Raw genomic sequence first — 17384 nt, 5'->3', positions numbered from 1 at the left:
CCTCTGTTTGAAACTTTCAGGATGTCAACGGACACACATGACGTTTCAGCGACCACCGTAGCAGCACTAAAGTGATCCTCATCTGCGGCGCCCTCTTGGACATAAAGTGCTACGCTCTCCACTCTGTGGCACATGGAAAGACCAGCCCCCAAAGAAACAATATCTTATTCATGAGTTGTGTTGTGAGTGAAACCTAATATGTTTGTGTCCAATGATGCATCCAAAGTAGGTAAGGCCTGTGCACATTAACATACCTATTTGAATTCAGCATTTACAGCGACATTTAGGAGTACACTGGCAATAAGATGGGCAGGTATATTGAGTGCACCTTTTTCAACCTCTCTGCTTAATGTGAGCTGGGTCACTGTAGCCACTTGCACATTAAAATTAGCGGGTATACCTGTGAAAAAGCAAATTGACACCATTCCTACTGTCAGCGGTTGTTCTGCCCCACTTTTTTCAAAAGCAAAACAAGTATGAAGAATAAAACAACAACACAACATGATCCTGTTGATAATAATAATGTCATACTTTTGTGTATCTTTAACTTCTCTGTGAGTGTTCTCATTCATTCAGGTCAGATATATTCAGTAGCTATAAGCAACTGGACTTGCTTGAGGAATTGCAGAAACAGATTGTGTACTGGTCAATCTCATAATATGGCTCTGACATCCAGCACTATGACAGAACAGCAATATGTTGCCTATTAGCACAAAGGCTAGGTAGCTAGCCGACTTATTGACAATGCGTATCTTGTAGAGCTGAAACAATTAATCAATGAATCGATTATTAATCGATTACTAAATTATTGGACTATTTTGATAATCGATGAATCAGTTCAAAGCTTTTTTCAAACAAGATTTCTGATTGTTTAAGCTTCTTAAATTTGACTATTTTCTTCTGTGTGTACCTGTGTGTGTATGTATGTGCATATACAGTATGTATATATGTGTATGTATGTATGTATGTATGTATATATATGTGTATATGTATATATGTATATATATGTGTATGTATGTATGTGTGTATGTATATGTATATATATATATGTGTTGTGTGTATGTATGTATACATACATATATATATAGCATGGGTCATTTACGTTTGTATTTTTATATTTTCTTAGATTTTTATTTTTATTTTATCTTTATTTTTAGCTTATTTTATTCTATTCTATATTTGATGGTGTTTGGTAACTGGGGTGTTTCTCTTTCCAGTCTCCTGTAAAGTGTGACTCTAATCTTAACAGTGCTGTGTGTTGATGTTGGAGCTGTTAATTTCCCCGAGGGAACCTCCCAAAGGGATCAATAAAGTTGTCTGTCTGTCTGTCTGTCTGTCATTTCTTTGCTCTGGATAACAAAGAAATCATTAAAAGTGAATTTTTGAATTTTTTGACAAAACAAGACATTTGAGAACATCATCATTTCCAGGTTGACAAACACCACTCAACATTTTTTTTTTTAAAGCTGGACCAAACGATTAATCAAGAAAATATTTGTTAGTTGCAGCTCTAGTATATTGCTGATGATATATGGACATTTTAATACTTAAGCGTACAACAACTCTCTCATAAAAACTATGGTTAATAGTTCTTCAGCTTACAGTGCCAATATGCTCATACAGTTTATATTAATACATAATATTTGTACACAGATGTGACTTACCTTGGGCACAGCTCTCATAGAACTGGCAATGGCCTAAGGCACTTGCATTTACCTGCTATACCGAGATGGCACCGGAGAATCATACTTCATAGAGATTTAAAAGCGTCTGATAAATGACATGTAATGTAATGTAATATACAGATATATAACATGAACGTTACATTATCGCAAGTGGAATAACATACTATGTTACACTAGCTAACTCAAGCAAGGCTATCACTGTTACTATCTTTGTCGCTGTATTTTCCTCTTCTTGTGTTTGGAGGTGGATTGGTCTGTTTGCTTTATGATGACTTTTATTTTATTTCCTTAGTCGCCCTGGCTTTCTTCATTATGTCTGTTTCTGTGATTATATACATTGTAATGTATACTTGTTTGAATAAAAAAGAGGTTTGCACACATGCTCAACATCTTGTTTCTGCACTGTCCAGGCAACACTCAGCATTTGCATGTGGAGCGCTGATTGGCTCCAGGGAAATTCAGCAACGTTCTGATTGGCTCTGAAGGCGGCATGAGCAGAGCGTGGCACTGAGCCTGAACAGTGCAATGCTGCTCTCATGTCTCTACTCCTGAGTGGATCTAATCTCACAGCATGCGTGGCTGTACAAAGTTTTGTGACGGGCCAAAACATACCGAAATACCGTTGTTTGCCGTTGGGTATTGAACAGGGCGTATCGAACCTCGATATGAATTGACCTCATATACTGACCTCTTCTTTTAACATGTTTTACATACATCAAAAGAACACTTAATTAAAGAAAAGAGAGATACTACTATAACAATAATACCACACGAACAACACAGAGTTAAAATTCAGAAAGCAAACAATAGCAGACCTTTAGTTTATAGAGTTTATAGATTCTTAGGGCATACATTTCTGTATCTGTCTGCCTATTGTTGCAATGACAGGTGGCCATGTGTGTTTCCGTGTAATTTCAACATAGCAGCATCAGTTGTCCGTTAACCACCACCCCTAACTTGGGGCCCTAGGCAATTTCCTTGTCTGCCATTCCTGTTGCAACAGCTCTGGCTATAGGCAACAAGCTAGTCTAGTTGCCTATAGCTTACTACTGAATACAGTATATCCTTATGTTCAAACTCAGCTGCAATCTCAGACACTAATAGAATGAAATCAGGTGAAATAAAAATGATTGAGCACTGCCTCAAGTTGTCAAAAGTAAGGTTAAATAAAAACATTAATGGGTAAAGGTTATGCTTATGGGAGGATGAGAAGAGGGTGAGGCTGAAGAGATGAGAGGATGGAGCTTGACTGAAGAACTTTGAACTGTGATAAAGAACTTTGAACTGTGTGTCAGGGCTTTGAACTGTGATGACTGTGAATAAGAACTTCAAACTGTGGAGGGCAACATTACACCTCTCAGTGTACAGCCTGGCAGAAATTAGAAGAAGAGGAAGAATGATGTGTTGTATAGCCTGCCACAAATTATTATTTGTATAAGTGGAACTCCAAACTGCCGATTAAGAGCTTTGAACTGTGGACAGCCACATTACAACCCTTAGTGTACAGCTGGATGGAAATTATTAGGTGAAAGTTACATCAGTGGATTCCAGTGAGCTTTTGGAGCAGTTAGTCATCGACACACATACAGGAACACATAAGGTGAGAAATAATAGACTAATAAATCAGAGGAAAGTAACTTCATATGGTCTGTTATGTCAGCCAAACACAGTTTTTAATTTGGATAGTAATAATAATTACATTATTATTTACAATTATTATTGTTGTTATTATTATAATTATAATCCTTCATGTAATTTCAAACCAGTCTTTTATTTTGAAATGTTGAACCGTGCCATATGAAATATAAATGACTCAGGCGAGAAAGTATCGTCTGTCTATTATGCAGGCATTGTCGCTAGCTCTCAATCACGTGACTTCACATGGGCGTAATCGACGGTACCAATAGAGTGGCAACATTGAGTGACGTCACTTCCTTACCGGTAGTTTTGCGGGAATTTCGTTCCTGACGCAGTTAAGACCCCAGTTGCTGATAAACAACACAGTAAAGGTGAGGATTTACAGATTCACTAAACGCGTGACGGTCGTTTGTAACCGCAGTGGTTCAGTGGAGTGGGGCGTTACGCTGCAGCTAACGACAGACAACCTTAGCTTCGTTAGCTTTGTAGTTTGCCAGCGTTTACAAGAGCCTAACGTCTTTTGCTTCTCTTCCTAGCTAAGTTGGCGGTTTTACGGACCTATTTTGCCTCCAAGTGAATGTACTGTGATTAACTGTACTAGTAATGACTGCGTAATACAATTATTATTGCATTACGCTGTGGGGTAAATTGGGTATCAAATATGAAACCATGTATCGCACCATTTCGATGATTTAGCTAGCTGTACTTTTCAGTGTGTGTGTGACCAGGCCCTGGCTCCAGGATAAAAAAAAAAGTTGCCGTTAAAAATCCTAGGCATACATTTAATACATGTGTTTACCACAGTACCCTCACCTGGAATTAAACACCTCTTTTATGCTTCATATTGTTTGAATATTTTTAAACTTGTCGAAATACAACAGTGATAGACATATGATGGAGCTGGAGCTTATAACATTCTCTCTTTCTCTCTCTATCTTTCTCCCTCTCTCTCCCATGACTTTTCCTTCCCTTTCATTTCTCGTATTTGTGTGTATTGAAACAAGGGGGACATTTAAATAGTAGCTAGTAATTCATAATGCACTGTCTGTGGTCTGATACCACACTGAATGTACTACACAGATCCAAATCTTGCACTTATTGTAAGTCGCTTTGGATAAAAGTGTCTGCTAAATGACATGTAATGTAATAAAATCTGACAAGTAACACCAAAGGAGTCAATTTAATAAATTTTTAAATATATCATTAATTGGGAAATGCAGACACAGTTTCATTGAATTGTTTTGCAATTCATATACAGTACATAGCAAAACAACACAAGGACAGTCATTGTGAGTCTTTATATTTACCTTTTAGTGTTATTTTAAGACACAATTAGTTCATTTGAACACAAATCCTGTTATATCTTGTCTTATTCAGAATGTTGTGTGAAAGTGTCACTTTATCATGGCACAGTGTACTGTATTCCTTTGCATTGGAGCAAAAAACAATCAACTTGTGGGGGCTAAAGCCTGGGTGCAACATAAAGTGACAGAAAAAAACAAAATGTGCAACTCATTATGTTTGTTTTCAAATGAAATTATCAGAGTGGGAATCAAGCTTAAACATCCTAAGGTCACTCATGGTAGTGGGGGTCTGTGGGGGATGGAATACCACTAACAGACATGTGTGACTGTACATTTCAGATGCCCCCTAAAGCCAAGGCAGCAGGCAAGGGCAGAGCACCAGCTAAAAGAAATCTGGCAGAGGAGTTCCCACCTGGAGAAGTCCTCACTGACACCAGGAAGAAGGCCTGGAAACTGGGGATTCCAATCGGCCAGGGAGGGTTTGGTCTCATTTATTTAGGTAAGGAAAAGAAGGTACTTTTTACAAAGGCTACATCTATCCAAACAACTCTATAAACATTTGAGAGTGTTGGACAACCTAGAGTGTATATAGCCTTCATTTAGCATAAAAACTTAGTTCATCCATTGTGGGCTGCTGTAAAAACATGGTGGCCAATGTTGAGCTGATATAAATATAAAATATTCATACAAACAGGTGATTGTACACAAATAAAAAAAATATATAATTAATTTATTTAAACTTTTACCAAATTAAAGTAATACCACATAAAGTTTACACAATGAACCTTTAAAAGTTAACCAAATTAACCTGACCCGCAACATTCTACTGCACAAGGCGTTTTGGTGATTTCTGAGAAGCACTGTTCTTTTTCTTGTACTCTAGCTAATGAAGATTCTACAAAATCCGTCGGTGCCGATGCTCGCTATGTCATCAAAGTGGTAAGATTAAACATCCTAAAAACATGAGGGGCGTGGTGATTCCACTGTCCATCACAATGCCAATCAAGTGGGTTGCCCAATGTACTTTTGTCAACAGGAGCCCAGTGAAAATGGACCACTGTTCTCTGAGCTTAAGTTTTACATGCGAGCTGCAAAGCCTGATCTAAGTAAGCCACTGAACACGCACAAGCACACACATAACACACAATATAACACAACACACACATTCACACCAAAGTTAGCCCTGTGATCATAGCACAACAGTCTCTCACCACCAGGGCAAACAAATAAAGAAAGCTTACTTTCTTAATTAAACAAGACAGTCATGTAACAGAGGCATGGGAGGCCCCATACAGAGGAATGGAATCTTTTGGTAGAGGCGACGTTGGCCCCCAGGCCACAACTTTGCATTTTATATAACAACAATCCAAATGTCAATCTCCCCTGACAATTAGCTGCTATATTACTAAGGAACCAAAGGCTCATATTTTATTCATGCTGGAATCTGACGTTGTTGGTAAATATTTGTCCCAGCAGCAGATTAGCTTACAGCCCCCCTCACCACAACAGCACACACACAGAATTATACTTTTATTACTCTGAGTATCACAGCTATCACCCACATACAGCAGTGTTCACAGGACATTTCTTTAATCAAACTGACTTTATGTAATTTGCTTTTCATAGATGTATATACAGACATAGGAAAATGTAGCCAGATTTTCAAAATGTCCTCTTGTCTTGCAGTTCAAACCTGGATCAAGTCTCACAAGCTGAAACACCTGGGAGTTCCCAGGTACTGGGGCTCAGGTCTGCATGAGAAAGGAGGGAAAAGGTAAAACTTTGACCAAAAAAACTCTCATTCTAATCTCCACTCGCTTTTTTTTGTCAGTGTTTCAGTATAAACGGACCATACTGTGCGACTAGTTTTACTTAAGGTAGAAGAAGTACAACATGCTGGGAATGTACAACTAATAAAAAAAAGTTTATAGAATCACTGCAATGCAAATGTATTTCATGCGCTTTATAAATTATCCAACTTATAGACAAAATAATTAGAACTATCAGCGGCATACAGATGAAAATTAGCCACAAGGTCGGTAAATCTGGCACAAAGCATTTTTTGTCTTCCATTTTATTTTTTTTATATTGTCAATGATGCAAATACATTTAATAAGCTCCCGGTTTAAAATTAAAAAATGCACTTAATATGAAATGCAGTTTTATATTATATATTTTATATTTATACTATATGAAACCAAGTAACATAGATTTAGCATGTTATCTTCTGGGTTAGAGGATCACATAATTCTAATGATTTCCGTAAATAGATTTTTAAGATGTTTGAAGGTCCTTATTAAAGCAGTAATATGTGATATTAACTCCCTATTTTGTTTGCAGACACAATCACACATTTTGGGAACTGTCTCGTGAATGTTTTTCTCCGTGGTCTGGAAAAGGCTGATTATAATCTGATCAGTACAACTAGAGATGCAACAGTATAAGTACTCGGGCTTGTCTGACCCTTCAGATGTAAGATGTTGATCTCATGATTTTTGTGCCTTTCAGGTACAGGTTCATGGTTATTGACAGGCTTGGCACAGATCTACAGAAGAAGTTTGAAGAATGTGGAAAGAGGTTCTCCAGAAAATTGGTTCTGCAGCTCGGCCTTCGTCTGGTTGGTCATTATTTTTATTTTTATTTTTATTTTTCGAGTGGCACACAACAGGTAGTGAACTCACAGTTTGTGGTACAAGTACATGTTGTTTAACCCTCAAGATGGTGCATGCAGGAATTTTGTTTTTACATCATTAATCATTTATTAATGACAACAATTCATAAAACCTGCTCTCTGTCTGGAAAAAACAGAGGTGAAGTTCTTTAATTACTTTTTATTGAAATACTGGTTGTCACGACATCCCCAACAACAGCAACATTTGTTTGTCTTTTAAAGCTATTGTGCTTTTGTGTGTTTTCGTATTCTAGCTGGTCAGCAATTAAAACAGACATCCAGCATAATGGATGAGTCAGGGAGGAGCTGAACTACCTCTTAGTCATTTTGGCAACTTGTAGAGCTCTCTTTCCTGGAAATGCCTGTCCATTATTAACCCTGATGCTGTCTCGCTCCTTGTCTGAAGACTTTTGGTCAAAGAACAAGCTCTTTGTGGACACTAATCCAGGCAGTCACCTTTAGCTGTATGCTTTGAACTTCATTCTGTTACTCGCTGTATCTAGTGCTGCATTCAGGGAACTTGTAAACTTGTAATTAGACTTTCACATCGTATACAAGACATCCTGATCTCTGAGCTGTCAGAAAACTTTGGTGGCAGGTCACGAATATGACAGTGGGGTGTTCACATGTTTGTCTTGTAAACAGGGTCAACATTCCCATTTGAACACAACATGTTTATGATCATTGTGGTATTCAAATGCCACGGGCAGACTAGCTACGGAAACATAGGCTCGATAACAGTGCAGAAGAGTGTGACATCACTGTTTACAATATATTTGTGTAGTGGTATTCAATGAAATGTTTTTTTTTTTTTATTGTTTAGCTGGATATTCTGGAGTTCACCCATGACCATGAGTATGTGCATGCAGACATTAAAGCATCCAACCTCATGTTGAGCCACAGTGATCCCAACCAGGTCAGTCCAGGTTAAAGCTTGATGATTGTTATTTCTATTAATGGACTCATCCCTTGGAGCCAGTAAGCCAAATATAATTTGTATTCCAAACTGTGCAATAATCTGCTTTTAAAGTTTGTTCTTAGATCTCTGACTTGCAATTACTGCTGTATGTTGTAATTTCTAGAATCACACATACTGCATGTCTGTATTCATGTATAAGCATGCTTTTGTTTTGTGCATGTCTGTATGCATGCCTGAATCACTGTTTTTGTGAACTGTAGGTTTACTTAGTAGATTATGGACTGGCATACAGGTACTCACCCGACGGTGTCAACAAAGAGTACAAGGAAGACCCCAAGAGATGTCACGATGGTACCATCGAGTTCACAAGCATTGACGCCCATAAAGGAGCATGTAGGTAGTTTTACTAGTTTATATTAGTTTTTAGTATATTATATTAGTAGTGTATGTGTAGGCCTTTATTTTTATTTATGTATATTAGTAAAGGGAGGGACAAATTGTGATTAAATTGAAAGGTGCTGACGGATAATAGTCAGTCCTGATTCTGTGGTGCTGCGGAGTACTACCAATGTCAACTAAACAGATTTTAGAGACTTAACAAAAGGCTCACCAAATAAAATCTACCCCTGGTTAAAACTGCAGTGCATACATTTTGGTTATTTTGTTGGTGTCATTCTGCATCTGTTTGGTCTTTGTACAAATTTGTATGGTGTGTCCCTCATCTACAAGCAGGCTCTGTGTAGCAATACTGTCAGTTGGGGACAAGTAGCCATTAAACTGCTGAACAGCCAGTGTTTCTGAGCAGAAGAATCCACTTTTGTAACTTTTTATGGTCACTTCTTTGTGTTTTCATCCAAACTCCAACCCAGGCTCTGTTTTTCCATGAGTCATTTAAGGGGCAGTGCTTACCCATAGGTCAACAACTACAAATGTTAGGGATATTGAATGACATTGACAGTGTTTGCCACTGCTGCTGATGTGGTTGTCACCTTCAGCTCCTTCTAGACGGAGTGACCTGGAGATCCTGTGGTACTGTATGGTCCAGTGGTTGTGTGGCAAGCTGCCATGGGAGGACAAGCTGCAGGACCCCCTCTATGTCAGAGACTCCAAAATCAAGTGAGAGAGAAACAGCTGCTTTTACCAATTAGTTTACCTCCAGCACTCCAGCACCCAATGAATGCTGAAGTGGCAGGAACATTGTACTGTAGATCTGTTTTGTGTTGCTGAAGTGTCAAAAGACAAGTTTGGAGTCTGTCGTACTTATTATCATTGAAATTGTTGTAGATATTCACAAAGCAGTCCCATTCACTCATATTAATCTGCAGGAAAAGTAATCAAGTTTCAATCTTGTTTCTTCCTTACAGGTGTCAAGAAAACATCTCCCAGTTTATGATCAAGTGCTTCTCTACACTAGACAAGCCAGGTGAGGAAGACACAATTTTGTGTAGCGCTTTTTTGTCTTGATGACCACTCAATGCTGCTTTACACTACAGTTATTTCATTCACCCACTCTTTCATACAGCTTCTCCATGTGCAGCACGTTTGTTACAGTATGTGTCTTGGTATGTAGACTAGCGATGCTGGGGATCGGACCCACAACCTTCAAGTTAAAAGACAACTCTGCCACTAAGCTCCCCCAATAGTAGTGTCAACTGTTTCTACATGACCTGTTTGCTTTTTTATGATAAAGCAAGCACACAAAAACATAATAGCGCATTTGCTAGCTAGCAATGCAGCAACACGCTTATCTCATATTTCACAAAGTGGTATGTAGCGCTGAAACAATTAATCGATTAATCGATTACTAAATGAATCGACAACTATTTTGATCATCGATTCATTGGTTCGAAGCTTTTTTGATGATTAAAACACGATTTCTGATTGTTTTCTTCATTTATTTGCTCTGGATAACAGAAATCCTTAAAAGTTAATCATTTTGAACATCATCATCATCAGGTTTGACGAACGATAAGGTTTTCTGATATTTTTTGGACCAAATTAATCGAGAAAATAATGGACAGATTAATCGATTATGAAAATAATCGTTAGTTGCAGCTCTAGTGGTATGTGAAAAATTCACATAATTTAAAAAATAAATACTGGATTTCAGCATGAACTGGTATACCGCCCAGCAATAATTTCACATATCAATGCGTGATGTTCACGTGACTCAAGAGCTTATAGGTTGTGGTCTGTTTAGATTACTTATCATAAACTACTACTAATACACAGAGTGATAAACTCAAGATTGAATGTACACTTGTCATGGCCATGAATAACATCAGTAAAAATCCACCAATAAGCCCCCTCTGCTTAATGGCCCAGTAGTACAATACTGTTGTTTCACCCCCACTGTCTTAATGTGCCTTTTCTCAGCTGATAGCTCATCACACAACTAGGTCAAACCCATTCTGCTGCAGCATTAATCAAAAAAAGGTTAGGGCCAAAGTAACATACTCAACAAACATGTGCACACGCATGTTTTGGTCCTGGTAAAGTAAATGACAACTTAAATTTATCTCTACCCTTATCTATTAATAATCTTCCACTGGGAGGCCTACTTTGTTCTTGTAAGAACAATAAGCCAACAACTCACTGTGTAGCAAATGCCACTTTTCTACTACATGATCCCGGCACAACTCAACTCGCCTCAGCGCGGCTTTTTTGCTTTTCTATTTGTGATGGTACTTTTTTTAGTACCTGCTCTGGTTCCAAACGAGCTGAGCGCTGAGAGTCAGAGTGCCGTGACTGCAAGAGGCACGAGCAAGACGTCCGACACAAGAATCAAACCGAACAATGCCAAACTGTAGATAAATTCAAAGACTTACAAATCCTCTGGAGTCTGGTGAATATAGCGACAGCCTGGCTGAAAGCCGGCAAGTGACGAGCCGCATTACGACCCCTGCCGCTGTATTTCAGTTCATTTTTTTAATTAACTGATTCTAATGATTCAGTACATTGAAAGTAGCTGCCTTACAAGTCACTAGTTACTAGTTTGTGTGTGTCGTTTCATGCAGCCATGCTGTGATGACCCCACCCACGTTGAGGAGGTACTACTGTAATGGAAAACCAACCAACCCGTGTAGAGTCAAGCTCTGCCCGAGCTGAGGCGAGGTGTGGCGGGACCATGTAGTGGAAAAGTTACATTTGAGTCGCAGCTGTAAACGGAGACTTTGACATTTGTCGTCTCAGTGTCTGCGGTAAGAGTTGCTATTTTAGCGTTGGCAGTTTGACCTGCAGGCAGTGTTTCGGTTCAGGCAGAGGAGTCATGAAGCGTCACATGCCCTTCCTTCTCTGGTGAGCACAACTGAACTGTTGGTTGCAACTCCATCTGTGCTTATGATGCCAAGTCTGGAAAAGAAACCAGATTAAGCATGATGATGCTGAGATTAATAGTGCATTGTGGTGAAATAAGTGTGTTTGCACTGTAGTCTTTAATGTGAAGAGAGGACGTTGAGGTCCATCCAGAGTTATTGTCATTATTATTTAGTCTCCCATTGCAAAAATGTGCAGTTAAGCACTTTACTAACCGAATGAGCGAACACCTGGGTCAGCATCCTATATAATCCCTGTGCCTAAATTGAGAGAGAGAGAAGTGCTCAGTAAAAACATGTCAGTAGGTGACATCAGAAAAAAAAACATTATAGCCACACAACAGGGTCAACACAGAAGGCTCACCTAATAAAAATATATGCCTGTCTAAGTTGATATTTTAAGATTAAGTTTTGCCCATTTTACTTTTAAGTCCTAAGAGAAAATCTGCATTTGTTTTAGCTTGTTGAGCTGCTGGTCTGCTGCACCCTTATTTGGTAAGCTTCTCCATCAGATAAATCTGAACAAAGGAACAAACAGTTAAGTCATAAAATGGCAAATTTGAACTTACTGATGAAGGCAGCAGTTGATCAACAACCGTGATTTCATTTTTCTCAGGGGATGTTGGTGCAATTGATTGCAACGCAATACAAACTATAGTGTCTCATCTGAAAAGGCCGTCTAAATGCAAGAAAAATTGTGAACCATATAAAGCATACACTTAAGCATAGATTTTAATAGGTGAGCCTTATGTTATGTAGATAAACTCTTTTTTTCACTTGCAGCTATGTTGTCATTGAGGTTGTGCCTCTCTCTCTCTCTCTCCTGTATGTTATAGGGATACAGGTGACAATGATTATGTATTTACACTTCATACAAGCACATTTAAACAACCTAAAACATCACTGAAGTGTGCCACAGAACCAAATATGGACATGGAGAAAAAAAATTACAGAAAGGTACTTGCATGGTGAGAGTCCGATTGGAGGCTCTGTTTCTATGAGCATAATTGGCCCCATTTAGACTTGTTATTAATATCCATCTTTAGTGATGTTTACACCTGGTATTGAAATGTGCCTAAAATAATGTTTTTAACAAGTCTGATAGTACAGACAATTCTGCTTTCAGCATGTTTGTGAGTGGTATGTGTGTGCATGAGAGTGACAGAGAAGGAGAGAGAGAGACAGAGAAAAGATGAGGGCAGCTTAAGTGAATCGAAGCTGTCCTTGCACTTAAACTATTAACATTTAGAAAAACAATAAATAAATAAATTAACATATGAGTGCTGATTAGAGTAAAATAACCTATTCTTAACATATTTCGGTTCCCAAAGAGCTATGGTCATTAGCACAGGACAGGTTGTGTCCTTAAACCACGTCCAAATCTGTGGTCGCGTTCAGAATGCATTTGGACCGTTTAATAGTTTAATACCAGGTCTGTCCGGAGGGTCATTGTGTCATTTTGTTTGAGCTGCAGATGAAATCCAGAAATTCATGGAGGAGGTTAAGTCTCTGGGATACCAAGACAGGCCGCCCTATGAGAAGCTGCGCTCCATCCTGCAGACCGGACTAAAGGCCATTCACACTAAAGACGATGGCAAGCTCGAGTTCACCTCAGTCAATGGAACGGTGGCACCGCCTGCTAAGGTAGACACACACACAGACACACACTGCGCAGAAGTAGGAACACCACAGCATTGAAAAATGATTGAAGTAATACAAACCTGTACACACTAACTTCAGTTCAGTTGATTTGTACACAGCTCAAGGCACTAAATACTGAGGTCTACATTTTACAATATTATATCGAGAGTAAGACAACAGTTCGACCACTGAGCAAACAGAACCTGGCCATTTTGATGGTGGAGTCATGATGTGAGGGATGTTTTTCAAATGTAAATGTAGTAGATCACCTTTGGGATGTGGTAGAATAGGAGATTGGCTGCATAAAGCTGCAGTTTATGCACATCCTCCATAATGGCCTGTCCTTTTACCTCTACATTTTATTACTCAGTGTGGTTGAATACTCATTTCTAATTGGTCTGTTATGACATTCTACAATCTGCTATTTCTGTATAACAGACCAGTGCTAGGAATATGTGTTTTTGTGGTTAATAGCTGACATTTCCAAAATGATCAGGCTTTTTCTATGCCCTATTCCTTTTTCAGAAATGTTGGCATGTTATTTGTCACTGTAGAGTGTACATAATAAATGTCTGTAGCCTTCCAGATAAAAAAGTGAAATCCAGGGGGTGGAGCAAAATGAGCAGTTATCCCCCAGGGGCCACGATGTTGGTTGCAAAAAGTTTTGTTTGAATTGAAGTCAATGTGCAAATGAGCTTTTACTTCTTAATTAATTAATAATGTTGGTAAATACTTTCCTGTGGAGTTAATGGTCTCAATCACCACTTGCAGCTCTTCTCCAATAGAACATGATGTCATTTGTGGATGTTATTGTCCCATTTAGAGGGAAATAGACAGTCATATATGGCATATATGACTGGACACCTGTGTGATCGACAGCTAGTACTGTCTGATGTGTGGTGTAAGAATACTGCGTTCCATTTTCATCGGAATTGGGAATGACGCACTAAGTCTACAACTGATTTACTGGGAAAAGGTCATGACCTTGGAAATTCCTAGATCTGACTACAAATGGAATGCAGCACATGACTTTGCTGAGCAATTCAAGTAACCGTGGCAAAAAAAAAAATTCCCATGGTAATAAATGGGAATTCATCGTCAAACTGATTAATCTCACCCCTCATAACACTGTTGAATATTGACGGTGAGACAACGTTGAAAGTTTAACTGCGTCATAAGTAGGGTTGTCACGATCCTCCAAATACTTTATTCGATTTTCAGGTCACAATTCGATTTATAGCATGCCATTCAGGAAGTTTGTTAAAGAATATATGGAATGAAACTTTGATTATATATGGAATGAAAGTGTGAATATATGCAATGAAACTTGGATATATTGAATGAAAGACAGCCCATAATCTTTTAGCTGCTATACCAAGTAACGAAGAGATCATTAACAACCTTGCACAAGCACATGCTTGTAAGCAAGTGGAGTGCATATATATATATATATGTATATATATATATATATATATATATATATATATTCATATATATGTATATATATATGTATATATGTATATATATATATATACATATGCAGTGATATTTCAGTGCAGTCTCCGACAGGCGTGTAAACGTGGAGTGGAACAATTCCGAAACACCAGTGAAGTAAACGTCTGCTCTGTGCTGTGTCGGCTGTGTCACGTGTGAACTGCAACATGAAGCATTTATCCACACTTTTAGTCTGTTTGCTCAACAATATCGTGTAAATGTGAGGCACGTTACATTTAGCTACATTTAGCAATTTTGCAACAGGCGGAGCAGTGAGTTGCTTATTTATGCATTTAATATTTTAAATATAATAAAATAATACAGTTTGAAGCCTATAATCCCAAATATTAACCCATGGTAATTTGCCATGGGAATAATACACAACTCCTTATATGGACATCCTGAGGGTGTGTGTTTATAGGGCACAAAATAGACTTCTTTTCTTTCTGTTTCTGATTTTAAACATTTGTAGTTTGCTCAGGTGTGTTTATATAGTTGGTGAAAATGCCTAGGATTGCCTTGGTTGGGCTGGAAAAAAAAAAGGATATAAAACACTCTATACTGCACATTCTTATAGCCTCTGTATATACTGCATGTTTAAACATGGTAATAGAAAAAAGCAGCTGAAATGCTGTGTTGTGAGGGTTAAGGAGTTAACAGCACTATTAAAAACACATGTATACTGAACAAATTAATCGATGATTTAAAAAAAAAAAAACAACCTTATTCGTTTCCCACTTCCATCTTCTTGTTTCTCTTCACCTCTCCTCCAGTCTTTGCCCCTCTCTTGCTCTCTGTGCATATGGAAAATACCATTGGGGACGTGGTGTTGCCAGCTGAAGGGTTACCGGCCCTTGTGCTGGTTATTGTATGTAATTATCCCGCCAATCTGTTCACCTCAGCAGGTGCCACATGGTAATCATGAGGTAGCAATTGTCAAAATTGAGGCAAGAATGAATTTGGGGGTAGGGGGTAAGTGATAGATCAGACTGAGAGCGGAGCTTCATCTTAGAGGCTTTGTTGTGACGGGTACGAACTAGAGGTTTTGCTTGTCTGTGTTGAGTGCAGAGCCACTATTTCTCTCTGCTTCTTTAGTAGACACCACAATGACCTTGGTTTCTGTTGTATAGGTTGTGGGATGAACATTAAACCAGAAAGAGAGATGAGGACCAGGAATGTTGTCTGGTCAAAGCAGTGAAACTATTAATGGGATTATCCTGACCAACATAATTGCTTTGATAATTAGATTTATCATAGCAATAATTGATCAAATCTGCTTGAAACTCATTAAATGTCTGTCAGACATACTGTTACAGCTGTAGCCTTGTGGTCGTACTATACTTTCATTAGGTTATAAGTCTGGAAATGAAATTGTGTAGACTAAAAAAGCAGAGGGAAAGCAGAGCGGACTGCACTTTTAGTTTCAAGTTGCATATAAGCCCATGTCCCCACAACACAACTGTTGGTCACCTGTTGACTGTTCATGTTTTTATTTTCACCTTCTTCCAGAGGGTGACCAAGAGAAAAAAAGCAGATGAAGAGACTGAGACTGAGGAAAGTTCCCCAAAGAAAAAGAGAGCTACAAAGACAAAAGGTACGATGGCAAACGGTAAATGTAGAAATGTAAATGAGTGTTTACGGGAAGTAAATGTTCAGTTACGGGAAAAATGTTTAAACCTACATTTCCAACAAAAGTGCCAGTAACTTCCAGGGATGGCTGAGCAAAAAGGTTCCTTCATTATCAGGGGGAAAATTCCCCTTCAGTGGGAAATGATATACTTACCTTTTTAAGTTCCTAGTTCCTGATGAAAGTTCTTGCATTGGGAGAGTGGGAAATCTGTGTCAAATTATTTTCTGCATGTCTTGTAAGTGGAAAATAATGATACTGAAATTAATTCTCCCCTGCAGATACGAATGGTGTGAAAAGTCCCAAAAAGGCTCCCAAACCAAGAAAGGCAGCCAAAACTGAAAAACAGGGTGACCCCAAATCCAGACTGGTGGAGACGGGAACCCAGACGTCACCTGGACTCGCCCTGAAATCAAGAGGCAGACCCAAGAAAAGAACCGACTAAACATCCACCGCTGTGCACTCCGTCTGTCCTCTGTAAAATCATTTAAAAAACATTTTAGGGTATGTTTTTTTTTTTTTACCTAATCCACACTGATGAAGATGTTTGTATTTTGGGTGATTGAAGTTAGAATCATTGAAATAAAGAACGAATAAAATCATTCTTCTGTTTTATTTTTTTAAATTGATGTATTTGTCCATGAGGTCAGGTTATTATAGTCATTCTAAGACCTATGAGGTCATTTTGTCAGTGTTGTATGTTCAGAACACAGTCGGTGTAATTTGAATTATTTGCTTTATTGTCCACTGACAACACAAAATAGAGACAAGGGTGTTTTTCTTTCATATATTCAATCATGGGTGGTTGTTTTCGCATGTGGCCCAGTGATGGACTGGCGATCTGTTCAGGGTGTACCCCGATTGGCACAGCATCACCACCATCCCTCAGGTGGAGGATAAAGCAGCAGAAGATGGATGGATATTCAAAGATCAACTCATGACCACTTACATCTGGACTCACTTCAGCCGGTTCAGCCTCTGACCCGGAGTCCTCAAAATCAGGAGGTCTTGCGAAGTCTTGTGAGAAACAGAAATTGCTTCACGGCACCACACACACACACACACAGCCAGGTACCAACTCTAATACCAAG

The 17384-nt window shown here is 38.6% G+C and overlaps 1 protein-coding gene across 1 annotated transcript; it reads left to right on the top strand.

Moving 5' to 3' along the window:
- Positions 1–3608: 3608 nt before the first annotated feature.
- vrk1 (VRK serine/threonine kinase 1) lies at positions 3609–16895 on the top strand. The gene is made up of 13 exons (XM_044048097.1): positions 3609–3694; positions 4967–5126; positions 5511–5566; positions 5664–5733; positions 6314–6401; positions 7136–7244; positions 8122–8214; positions 8478–8610; positions 9213–9333; positions 9582–9640; positions 13006–13175; positions 16176–16260; positions 16575–16895. Exons 2-13 carry the CDS (start codon positions 4967–4969, stop codon positions 16736–16738), a joined length of 1308 nt encoding a protein of 435 aa, XP_043904032.1. The 5' UTR covers positions 3609–3694; the 3' UTR covers positions 16739–16895.
- Positions 16896–17384: the final 489 nt, after the last annotated feature.

The sequence above is a fragment of the Solea senegalensis genome, linkage group LG16, assembly GCF_019176455.1.
Source record: "Solea senegalensis isolate Sse05_10M linkage group LG16, IFAPA_SoseM_1, whole genome shotgun sequence".
In the NCBI taxonomy this organism is placed as follows: domain Eukaryota; kingdom Metazoa; phylum Chordata; class Actinopteri; order Pleuronectiformes; family Soleidae; genus Solea; species Solea senegalensis.
Note: the sequence above shows the minus strand (reverse complement) of the source record. Positions and strands in the feature narration are given on the sequence as shown.